Raw genomic sequence first — 13,064 nt, 5'->3', positions numbered from 1 at the left:
TCTCTCCCAGATGCTTTTTCTATTCTATTCTTTTCTTTTTTTTCCCCCTTTTTCCACCAGGAATTGAACCCAGGGGCACTTAACCACTGAGCCACATCCTAGCCCTTTTTATTTTTTGAAAGAGGATCTCACTAAGTTGCTTAGGGCCTCACTAAATTCCTGAGGCTGGCTTTGAGAACCTGATCCTCCCACCTCAGCCTCTTGAGCTGCTGGGATTATAGGTGTTTGCCACCGTGCCTGGTTCTCCAAAGTGCTCTTTTAATCTGCAGTTTATCAGATCTAGGTCCCCATACAGGTCCACTGGGAACCCATAAAGCTTGGAGAATAGGGCAAGGACTACTCAAGTAACCACACATACAGAAATGCCACTTTTGACTCTTTTTTCTGGTAACATTTTTCTTAACACGTGAAACAATTACTTATGTTTTTGTTTTTTGGTACTGAGGATTGAACCCAGGAACACTCTACCACTGAGCTACTTTAATATTTATTTTTTTAGTTATTGGCGGACACAACATCTTTGTTTTGTATGTGGTGCTGAGGATTGAACCCGGGGCCGCATGCATGCCAGGAGAGCGTGCTACCACTTGAGCCACATCCCCAGCCCTATTTAGTTTTTATTTTGAGACAGGGTCTGGCTAAATTGCTCAGACCGATCTCAAAACTTGTGATTTCCTGCCTCAGCCTGCTGTTTTGCTGGGATTATAGGCATGTACCATGGTGTCCGTCTGAAATAACTTTTTAATATTGAGATACTAGTAGAGTTAGATGCCACTATAAGAAATAACACAGAAGCCCTGCACAGTGGCACACACCTGTAATCCCAGCAATTTGGGAGGCTGAGACAGGAGGATGGAGAGTTCACTGCCAGCCTCAGCAACCGCGAGGCACTAAGCAACTCAGTGAGACTCTGTCTCTAAATAAAATACAAAATAGGGCTGGGGATGTGGCAGTGGCCGAGTGCCCCTAAATTCAATCCCTGGTGCCTAACCTCCCCCCCCCCCCAGAAAACTTTTGCATACCTTCTCTAATTCCTCCATTGGTAACATTTTGTAAAACTATATAGTATAATATCACAATTGAATATTGATACTTGTATTAATTTCTGTATGTGTATAGTTTGTTTTATACAATGTTACAACCCTGATTCACCACTACAGTCAAGATACAGAATAGTTTCAATATCACAAACCTTCATTTTGCCCTTTTGTAACTACACCCACTGTTGGCAACAGGTCTCAGTGCCTATGTAAGTCTCTTTATAGGACTACTTAAATGTCTTACATAGTGACCAGCATTCCCCAGATAAGAAATGCTAAGTTTTTTAAAACATACATACAGAAGTCACCTCCCATCTTTCTTCCACTTTTCAAATTGTTATTATGTTATTTTCAAATGTTATCCAAATGGAACTATAAAGTATGTAAACTTTGGAGATTGGCTTTTTCTGCTTTGTGTAATTCATCCAAATTGTCATGTATCAATAGTTCATCCTTTTTATAGCCAGGTAGTATTCCATGATATGTATCACAGTTTGTTTAACCATTCACCTGTTAAAAGACATCTGGGCTGATTCCATTTTTTGGCTATTACAAATAAAGCTGCTATACACATTTGTGTACAGATTTGTGTGTGTGAACATAAGGTTTCATTTCTCTGGGATAAATGCCCAGGAATGCAATTGTTGGTTCATATGGTAGTTGCAGGTTTTGTTTTTTAAGAAACTGCCAAATGCTCTTCAGAGGGGTTGCATCATTTTACATTACTCCCAGCAAGGTACAGATGATCCAATTTCTATATATCTATAACAACATTCAGTGATGCTAGTTCTTTTAAAAAATATTAGCCATTTTTATGGGTATGTAGTGTAAAACAACTTTCTAACACTTTCTCTCTCTCTCTCTCTCTCTCTCTCTCTCTCTCTCTCTCTCAATCTTATAACACAGGAAACAAATCTACATTCACAGAAAGAAGGGATTATTCAACTTGATTCACCATTTGTTTTGCAAAGGTAAAGGTAAACACACTTTACCTTTGCATAACAAAGATTTCCAGCAACTCTTTTTGAGTAACTTTTCTCAGAGCCAGATGAGCTGCTATAGATGACTCTAGAGAGACTGATGTTTATTAAGTTGACTATTTACAGAAGTACAGACAAGAAGATATCTGTTTGTAAGCTTGGGCATTCTAGTTTGAAATTCTACCAAAGCTTTGTTTAAGCAAGTAAGGAAAACTGTGTGTGTAAATTTTACAGATAAAACAAATGAACAAAAAAATGATTCTCAACCTCTGTTATTGTACATCTGGGTCAGCTTTTAGCTATAGGGTGAAGAATAAGGACAGAAAAAAAAAATCCATTTGCTAGCATAATGTACTCTGATTCTGGAGGACCTATTTACTTCTCTGAACACTTGCATGAGATCCCAACATTGACAGTTCTTCTGATTGAGGCCAATTTACCCTCAAGCCAAGAAAAGGAAATTGGTTTGAATGAGAATTGTTTAAATGTCCACTTTCTTGTAGTCACTCACTCCTCAATGCCCCCCCACACTTTTATTTTTTAAATATTTTTTAGTTGTAGTTGACACAATACCTTTATTTAATATATTTATTTATATCTGGTACTGAGGGCCAGGGCCTCACAAGTGCTCCGTGAGCACTCTACCGCTGAGCCACAACCCCAGCCCCATCAATGTCCCTTATTAACAATATCTCTTAAAAAAAAAAAAAAAAAAAAACAATATCTCTTTTCTTAATTAAATTAGCATCTAAGAGAACTTTAAGTCAATCTTACTTAGTTAACTATCCAACTTGACATCCACCGTCACTAAGGAAAGAAAATTTATTTAAAATAAGTCTTGTACTGGGGATATAGCTCAGTTGGTAGAGTGCTTACCTTGTATGTACAAGACCCAGGGTTCAATCCCCAGCACCATTGAGAAAGATCAGTCTTATTTTCTGTTACCCAAGAACAGTGACTAACAGATGATAATGAGCTCAGCATGTATTTGTTGAATGATACACATAGGGTTTTTTTGTGTGTGTGCTTCCCCCCCCCCGCCCCCCCAGGATTGAACTCAGGGGCACTGGACCACTGAGCCACATCCCCAGCCCTTTTTTGTATTTTATTTAGAGGCAGGGTCTCACTGAGTTGCTTAGTGCCTTGCCATTGCTGAAGCTGGTTTTGAATTCTCCATCCTCCTATCTCAGCCTCCCAAGCTGCTGGGATTACAGGCATGTGCCACAACATCTGGCTCATATTTTAATGTTTACTAGCAAGATGATTCAGTGAAGGTGTGGGCTTTGGAGTCAAATAGTCAAGGCTGAACCCTTCCATCCATTATTTTTAAGATCTTTCTGGAATGTAATTTATTTGTGAACAGGTCTATTATATAGGGGTACTGTGAAGATGAGAGGACACAGTACACTGAAACACTTAACATAGGGAGAGTATAGAGTATGTGTATGTGCTCAACAAATTTAGCTATGATAATTATATCCATGCCCAATAAATCACCAGAATCTGAGCTCCCCAAAAGTTTAGAATGCTTTCCAAAGACTTAGTGAATGGATATAACTTCAAAATTCTCTTTGTCTCTGCCCCAGCATAGACTCTGGCACATGGTAACCAGCACTCAGTATGTGTATATTGAATTAATACATACATGCATGCACTGAAGTCAGGAGAGGCCAATAACTATGAACCTCATTCATTAGTGGACTGCAGATGAGTCAGTCCTGTGCACACAATGCATGGTACTGAATAAAGTAAATGGAAAAATTCTGTTTCATGGCTAGTGACCAAAGCTGAACCATTTAGCAAATGGGAGTGAGCCAGGCAGGGAGTAGAACTGACTACATATATGTTATCTCATTCCTACTTTGGGAAAAGCAACTTTTTATAAATGCTTTAATATCTAGTTTCAAAACAATATTTCTTTCATTTTTAAAAATATTTATTTTTCAATTGTAGTTGGACACAATACCTTTATTTTACTTATTTATTTTTATGTAATGCTAAGGATTAAACCCAGGGCCTTGCAAGTGCGCGCGCTCTACCACTGAGCTACAACCCCAGCCTGTCAAAGCAATATTTCTATATGTATATAAAATGTACTCAATTCACTGAAGTAATATGATAACATTGTAGTAGAGAAAAGGGGGAGCCAGGTGTGGTGGCACATGCCTGTAATTCCAGCGACTCAGAGGGCTGAGGCAGGAGGATCACAAGTTTGAGGCCAGACTCAGCAATATAGTGAAACTTTCAACAGAGAACTTCATCTCAAAAAAAAACAAAGTGCCCCTGGGTTAAATTCTCAAAACACACAGACACACACAAGCGGGGGGGGGGGGGGGGGGGGGGGGGGGGGGGAGGAAGAAAAAGGGGAGAAAATTACTCAGGATCCCCCAAACCAATTCTTACCACTATAATCATGGTTGTTTTCTCTGTAATGTTGTTGGTTAAATGATGCCCATGGTAACCAGGAAGCATATATGTAATATGAATGTATATGTGTGTGTATGTATGTATGTATGTGTGTGTGTATATATATATATATACATACATACATACATACATACATAAAACCTTTGTCTTCTGAAGTAAAATCTGCAAAATTTGTTACATAAATTAAAATATTTGAAAAGCACTTTGACATTCTTGAAAAAGGCTGATGTAATGTGATAAAAGCAATTCCTGTTTCATTTCTATAACACTATCCAGTTCCTTTTTTTTTTTTTTTTTTACTGGAGATTGAACCTAGAGACACTCTACCATTGAGCTACATCCCAGCCCTTTTATTTTTTTATTTTTAAGACAGGGTCTCATTAAGTTTTTTAGGGCCTTGGTAAATTGCTGAAACTGAACTTGAACTTGTCATCCTCCTGTTAAGACTCTAAAGCTGCTGGGATTATAGGCATGCACCACCATGCAAGGTATCCTATCTAATTTTTGACTAGTTATTGGCCTATAGGTCACTTTTGTATTTTTCTTTTTAAATGTGTCATTTTAGGGTAACACTTCATCTCCTTTGTGGAAAGAAATAAAGGGAAAATGTAGATAAGTGTAAAGGAAGAAGGGGAAGAGGAGACAGGGAAGAAGAGGCAACAATTGGATGTGAGAAAGTTCTGGACTTACTGTCAGAATTTCTGGATGCTACTTCTGCTCCATTTACAGACCTGTGATTCTGGGTAAACTACTTAATTTTCCTGGGCTTTTTCCTCATTTGCAAAGTTTCAGAGGAAGGCTTAGTGAGGAAGGCTCATTAGATGGTTTCTAAGTGCACTTCTGCTTTTATTACTCTATATAATGGGTCAGAAAACTGTGGCCAGCAAGACAAACCCTGCTGGCACCAGTTTTTGTATACCTGTAAGGTTACAATGCTTTTTACTTTTTTTTTTTTCCTTCTAGTACTGGGGATCAAACCCAGGGCCTCACATTTGCTAGGAAAGAGCTCTACCACTGATCCACATCCCAGCCGTTGCCTTTTAGATTTGTAAATGGTTGGGAAAAAAAATTAAAATAATAATATTTCATGACATGTAAATTACATAAAATGAAATTTTCCTATAAGTGTTTTCGGAATATAGCCAAATATTTCTTATGTATTATCTCTGGCCAGTTTCATGCCAAGACATTGCCTATTGAGTATTTGTTACAGAAAACTCAAGGCCCATAAATCCAAAAATATTTACTATGTGGCCCCTTGCAGAAAAAGCTTGCCTACATCTGTTCTAGGTACAGTATATTTAGTTTATTTACTCATTTTGGGTTGATCCATCTCTTTTATATGAAATGTGTGCTCATCAGGTATTTTTCCAAATGTATTATAATTCATAAATTGTTCTTTCCTAAAAGGAGGGACTCAGTTTGCTTTGTTCACCATTGCACTCCTGGTGCCATACACAGTGTTGGCACATAACAGCGGCTCAGCATTTGTTATTGGATAAACACTCTATCACCAGTGCTAAGCCACAGATTTCGGACTTCCAAAGGAATTTCTTACCTAATAAAACTAAGTTGCCTATTTTGGTAATTTTTAAATTCTTTTTTAATATTATTTTTAAAAAATCTTTTGCTAATCAAAATTCTCCCTGAAGAAAACAGGGAGAATTTTTACGCAAACTTATTAGAATAATTTTCCCCCTAAGGCATTTATTAATAATACTAGTAAAAATGAAATGGCCTCAGTCTTCTACATCCGTGAGCCACGTTTTTAAAATGATGATTACTGGATTCCAAGGTATGGTTGTCAGAAACATTCTGCGTAATTTAAGCACAGCGGTAAAAAATACAGGCACGAGTGCGGATCAAAACGAGTGTGTAAGGAAAAAAGTAAGATTTTGCATTATTTGCAATGTGTCGAATGTGATCCTATTGCACGTTGTGTTGCAGATTTACTACAGCTGAGTCATTTCGGGACACGAGTGTGGGTTTCCAGGAAAAACGAGAGGAAGGAACCAGGATGAGGGGCTCGCCGGGTTCCCCCAGGCACTCCCAACAGCAGACACCGGTTTTCCTCGGCGGGCGACGGCGTGGTCCAAAAAGGCGCCGCGGCCCCTTTAAGAGGCACAGCACCTTCTCCAAGATACCATCTTGCACCAGGAGTTCACTTAAGCTCTCCACCTACCTTGCTATATCCCTCCTCCCTAACTGGGTACGGCCGGCCGGCGGGGCGAGCGAGCCTTTTCATTGGCTTTGCGCGCACGGCCCTCTCTCTTCTATTGGGTATCATACCCGCCACTCGTCATTATCTCCCGCCCACCTGAGCCTTCGGGCTAGGTTGAGTGAGGGCTCTTGGGTTAGTTCCTGTTAGGCCCCAGCCGGGGGAGTAGGTTGAAGTCTCGTAAGATGCCCGGTGGGCTAAGATACTGGGGGTTGTGAAGGGAGCGTGAGGAGGCGGCGAGTGGAGACCCACGGCAGGCCTGAAGAAGAGCGGCGGCCGAGCCCGCCTTCCCTGCACCATGCTCATAGAGGATGTGGATGCCCTCAAGTCCTGGCTGGCCAAGTTACTGGAGCCGATGTGAGTGAGCCTGGCCGGGCCGGGGCCGGCGAACGTGGGCGTTGGGGGCCCGCGGGGGCGTGGGGGAGGGGAGGCGGCGTGAGGTGGGCGGCGCGGCGGGGCGGCGGTGGGGAGGTCCCGGCGACGTCTTCTCTGTAGTACTATCACCATTGTGGGGGGGAAGGGAGGCGGAGGGAGAGGGAGAGCAAGGGGCGTAAAGGCGGTGTTGATGTGGGGTTGAGGGGGGGTCACGAGGACGGCGAGGGCTTTTAAAATATGCCTGTTGGGGTAATGAAATTTAAAATACTGCTGTTTGAGATCTGAGGGAGATGGCAGGGCTATCGAGGGATTTTTAAATGTGAATAATCAAATCTTGAAGGAGACAGCAGAGTCGAGGGCTTTACAAACCAGTATTAATCCAGGACTAACAGATCTAAAAGCAGAGTATCGAGGGCCTTTTCAAAATATTAGGGAAGAAAGAGGTAGTATGGACTTTGATGCTATGTAGCTATTGGTGAGCTCGAAGGGTTCAAGAGTATTGAAGGATTTGAAAAATGTTATGGAGGAGCCGAAAGGGTATGTGGGCATCAAAGGGTTTTAGAAATTATCGGGGAGCTGATAAGTGTGGCAGTATTAAGGGTTTTTTAAGTATTATTGAGGAGTTGATAATGCTAAGAGAACCAACCAATGATTTTTAGTTGTCATGGGAGGTTAGGAAAAAATTGAGAATTTTTAAAATAAGTTTGAGGATTGAAAGAACTACGCTTGGACGTAATATTGGTGGAGGGGTTTAAGGGGTATACCTGCAACATCTAGGGATTTTTTTTTTTATTAGATACGGAGTGTTGGAGGAGTAAATGGGGTAGCAGAAAGAATAAGGGTTTTGTGAATATTGATGAAAGATTGATAGCACAACTGAAGTTAATTGGGGTTTAGGATTGTTGTTGAAGCACTGAAAAGAAACAAGAGACATGTCCTTTTAATATATTTTAACTAGTAGATAGTTGTGAAAATATTATCAGATGCTTGAAGAGGATATAGTAGAGGCATCAACTTTCTGTTTTATAGTTACTTTAAGGAGGTAGGGTTGTGTAGAGTGTTTATTTGTGGGGACTCTGGGATAAAATCTGTGGAACAATCTTCTAGGATGAGGAAAGAAAAGGCCAGCTCCTTGGTGCATTTTAATTTTTCTACAACCAATTCTTTTGGAAGAGGGCACCGGAAGGGAATAGAGGGGAAGGGATCATTTCCTGCCCCCTCCTCATTTCTGCTTCTTTTCCTCTTATTGGAGGTTAGGCCTTGAAGAAGGAGAGTTAGAGAAAGGATGGGCAGGTTTTGATTCATTAGATTAGATTGCTTTAGTGGAAAAATTGAGTGTTTTTCAGTGGGTGGAAATATAGAGTAGTTTTGGTAGTGTGGAGGCAGGGTAAATTGGTGCTGTTGCCAGACTGTCAAGCTACTTCCCTGTTAATCTATTTCCTGGGTCCCCCTGAGAAACCTGGTTAACTAATTGTTTTTGTTTTGCTACTTTGGTTTCTTGGGTTGGGAAGGCAATATCTAGGAAGACAAGTTTTATGACTTGTATTAGTTGGGAAGGCAGAATGGGGAAGGGAGGAAACATTAGGGGAATTTTGATGTCTGAAGTTGTATTTGCCTTAGCAGAATGAGAAGTGTGTGAGTACAGCATGGGTATAAATAAATGAATGAATAAATGTGAAATTAGGGCTTCTGAGTTTTAAATTAGTGGTGGTCTAGTTAGTGTGAAAGTGGCTTCTGGACACACTTGAAAGTTTTGTAGAATATGAGCTCCTTGAATGTACATCTTACTTTTTCTACAAATAAAAAGGTTTGGGGCACAAAGATGGAACTGGATTGTGAAGGTTGGAAATTAGATAAATTTAGTGAAATTGACCATATGTGTCTTTTATCAAGACTGATAAAAGGTATGTATATTTAAAAAATTAGTTACCTTTTCTTGAAAATTAGTTATCTTTTGTATTATTAAACATAAAATTGACTTTGTATACTTGCTATTTCAATTGCCTTTTTTTTTTTTTTTGGTGGTGCTAGGGCTTGAACCCAGGGCCTTACGCATGCAAGGCAAACACTCTACCAACTGAGCTATATCCCCAGCCCTCTGTTGCCTTTTTTTTTTAAAAATTACTTTCCATGTAAGCTCTGATTTTGTTTGTTGGTAGAGATCTTTTAAAAAGTATTAAATGTTCATTTTATGTCTTGGATGGAAGGTTACAATTTTTAAAAATTATAGTTGATTGCTTTTTCTTTTTGAAAAAATTCTTTAAAATGTGCTATTCTGAGTGTTTTTTTTTTAATATTTATTTTTCAGTTTTCGGTGGACACAACATCTTTATTTTATTTTTATGTGGTGCTGAGGATCGAACCCAGCGCCTGCGCATGCCAGGCAAGTGCGTTATGGCTTGAACCACATCCCCAGCCCGGTTCTTTATTTTAATGTCAAATTTTAGTTTGAGTAGAAACTTTATTTTAATAAGCATGTTCACGAGATTTTTTTGGCTGGAGTAAATATAATTATTTTGTAATTTTCTTGAGTAAAACATATCTTAAAATAATTATTTGAATTTAATTTTCCCATTTGAGTTAATGTTTTACTTAAAGTCCACTTTCTACTTTTTTCTTAATTTTTTTTTTTTTTAAGCTGTTAACAGGGACACATGCATGTCATCCCAATGGCTTGGGAGGCTGAGGCAGGAAGATTTCAAGTTCAAAGCCAGTCTCAGCAACTTAGTGAGGCCCTTAAAAACTTAGTGAGATGCGTCTCAAAAAATAAAAAGTGCAGGGCATGTGACTCAGTGGTTAAGCTACCCTGGGTTCAGTCCCTGGTGCCAAAAATAGTTATTTAGAAAAAAAGTTTTTTTCACTCATTTAATGTTTAAAAAAAAAAAAAAAAGGTCTGGGCTGGAGATATTACAGAGCACTTGCCTCACATGTGCAAGGCCTTAGTTTCCCAGTACAGCAAAAATAAATAAGTAAAAATTAAAAAAGACCTAAAATCACTACTCAGTTTTTAATAATGTAGGTGGTTTCCTAAAGTGACAAATATGCTTATGTTTAACTCACATAAGTATTGGTTTTGGAGGGAGATATTAATAAGAAATAGAAAATGCAATATGAATATCATATTTTCATTCTTGCTATATTATGGAGGTTATTTTTTGTTTATATGTCCTAAAATATGATAAATGGTATGCTAAAGTGGGTTGTATTTGTAAATTTATTTTTTTGCATATTCCAGATTCAAAAAAATTTTCATGGCAGATTGACATGTTGCTACAACATATTATTTCAGAGCAGTTGTTAGTCTTTGAGATAAAGTAGTTGCAGTGTCTAGGTTGGAATCTATGATTGTGCACATGATTTCTTGTTGCACTTTCTTAGTTAGCATAATTTGCCTTAACTAAATTTATAAAAGCATCTCATTTTCAAGAGGTTTCAATCATGTTGCATCTTGTCATTGATGAAACAAAGGTATGTAGCAGGTATTTTTAAACCAATGCAATTTGCATGTGATTATTTCCTATACACAAATGGTTAGAGCTTGTCTATTGCCTTCTCCTTTTGTAGATATGGAACTCTTATTATTAATCTTACTAGTGGAAAGATGGAAGGAGGGAGACTGGAAGAAATAACCTGTTAGTTACCTTAGCTGCCTGGAGAAACACAAATCAGCAACCTTTTTTCTTGGCAATCCATTAAAGGGGAGGGATACCATATTTTAGTCAAGAAGTTTTATTTCTTTGTTAGAGGTGCATGAACAGACTGGAGTAACAGGTCCTGTTTGGGGTCTTCATCTTTCCCCCATGATATTGTAGTGAGAGATAAGACGAAGGGATTATGCACAATTTAGGATTGTTGTTTCATTCTGTGAGAATTGACTACTTATTTTAAGTATGTGAACCCCTTAAAAATAAGATTCTAAGAAAATCCAGGAGATAAATGAATCACTGAAGAAATTTCTGCAAGTTTAGAAAAAGTTCAGGCAAGTGTTTTTCAGTAACAAATCTGCATTTCTACCAAAACATTATATTTAATGGGGAATTTTAGGAAGTTATTTTATATATACAAAACATATATGAACATTTGCTGCTGCTTTTTAGACTTAATAGATAAATTTATCTTTATGTTTTTCTTTTCCCTGCTTTGGTGCTAGGGATCAAGTTTAGGGCCTTGTACATAACAAGAAAGTCTTCTATGAGTGAGCTATATCTACAGCTCTTGGTATATGCTTTTAAAAAAGTAATGGATTTTTAAAACTTGACAGATAGTGTCTGTTTGTGTATACTAATGGAGCATTATGTTAGAATTGGAGAATTTGGAGAAATTGTCTGACCTTTTTCTCTTTATTTATTTATTTATTTACATGCAGTGCTAAGAAGGGATTATTATTTGAACCCAGTGCCTCACACATACTAGGCAAGGGCTCTACCACTGAGCCATAACCCAAGCTCCTAACCTTTTTCTCTTAAACAGATATATTAGCTTTTTAGATAGGTGCCTAACAAAAATTGTATATTAATGATGCAGACTAAAAAGTGCTTTGTGTACCTTAATCATACTATAATATAAATTTTATGATTTTTGAAATAGGATATACATTAAACTTTCTGCAAAATTATACATATTTTTTTTTTTTTTTTTTTTTTTTTTGGTACCAGGGATTGGTACCAAAAGGTTTAACTACTGAGCCACATCCCCAGTCCTATTTTTTATTTTTATTTTTTTGCTTATTTATTTATTTAAGGTACTGGGGATTGAACTTGGGCACTCAACCACTAAGCCACATCCCCAGCCCCATTTTGTAGTTTATTAGAGACAGGGTCTCACTGAATTGCTTAGCACCTCACTTTTGCTGAGGCTAGCTTTGAACTCTCCATCCTCCTGCCTCAGTCTCCTGAGCCACAGGGATCATAGGCATGCTTCACTATACCCAGCTTCTATTTTTTTAGTTTTAGACAGATTCTCAATTGGTTGCTTACAGTCTCACTAAATTGCTAAGGCTGCTTTGAACCTGTGGTCCTCCTGCCTCAGCCTCCTGAGCTGCTGGGTTTATAGGCATGTACCACCATGCCCAGCAAAAATATCTTATTAATGTTAAGCACCACTACCATTTAAAATAATATTCATCAGATTTATGCAGGCTAGAGTCTTATTGCAGGTTCCATAAGTAAGAACAGAAATAACTAGTGAAAGTCTGATTTGGTATGCAGTTTCTGTGAATTCTGGCCATATCAAAGTCTTTTTAATTTTTTTTGTAGTTATAGATGGACAGAATGCCTTTATTTTATTTGTTTATTTTTATGTGGTGCTGAGGGTTGAACCCAGTGCCTCACGCATGCTAGGCAAGCGCTCTGCTGCTGAGCTACAGCCCTAGCCCTATATCAGATTCTTTTTAAAAAATTCTTTTGTGGGGGGCTAGGGTTGTAGCTCAGCAGTAGAGCGCTCACCTAGCACATGTGGGTTCAATCCTCAGCACCACATAAAAATTAATAAATAAAGGTATTGTGTCCAACTACACCTAAAAAATAAGTATTTAAAAAAATTCTTTTTGACACTGGCAGTTGAACCCAGGTGTGCTTATCCACTGAGCCACATCCCCAGCTATTTTTATTTTTTTGAGACAGGTCTTGCTAAGTTGCCGAGGCTGACTTTGAATTTGTGATCATTCTGTCTCAAGTCTTTTAAAAAATATTCTAGAAGGTTGAATATGTTGTCATCTTGGAGTATATATTGGAAAATACAGTAATAAGATTAACAAAGATTATTTTATTGGTTCATATTCATTGGTTTTGTGGTCATGGCAGGTATGTATGTATACATGTGAATGCCAGAATTTACATGTGGCTAATAGGTTTGCAATCCTTACCAAGTTAAACTCTGGCTGGTAATCTCTATAGTTACTCAAATGGGAGGAAAAATTATTATCTAGCTGTTGTAGACCTGATCTCCTGATTAACTGGGTTAAATGATTATTTTGCTGCTACATTTTTAAGACTGAGAAGTACTCATAATTTTCTGAATTGTACC

General features: G+C 38.3%; 1 protein-coding gene across 3 annotated transcripts in view; it reads left to right on the top strand.

Moving 5' to 3' along the window:
• Positions 1-6,773: 6,773 nt before the first annotated feature.
• Positions 6,774-13,064, top strand: part of Rbm27 (RNA binding motif protein 27) — a 77,776-nt gene continuing 71,485 nt past the window's right edge. For all 3 annotated transcript variants that reach the window (XM_076856760.1, XM_076856761.1, XM_076856759.1), the window contains exon 1: positions 6,774-7,022. In XM_076856760.1, the coding sequence (XP_076712875.1) occupies positions 6,964-7,022 (59 nt within the window). In that variant the 5' untranslated portion in view covers positions 6,774-6,963. The remainder of the gene's footprint in view (positions 7,023-13,064) is intronic.

Source organism: Callospermophilus lateralis, chromosome 5 (assembly GCF_048772815.1).
Source record: "Callospermophilus lateralis isolate mCalLat2 chromosome 5, mCalLat2.hap1, whole genome shotgun sequence".
Taxonomy (NCBI): Eukaryota; Metazoa; Chordata; class Mammalia; order Rodentia; family Sciuridae; genus Callospermophilus; species Callospermophilus lateralis.
This window is presented reverse-complemented; position numbering and strand designations above follow the sequence as displayed.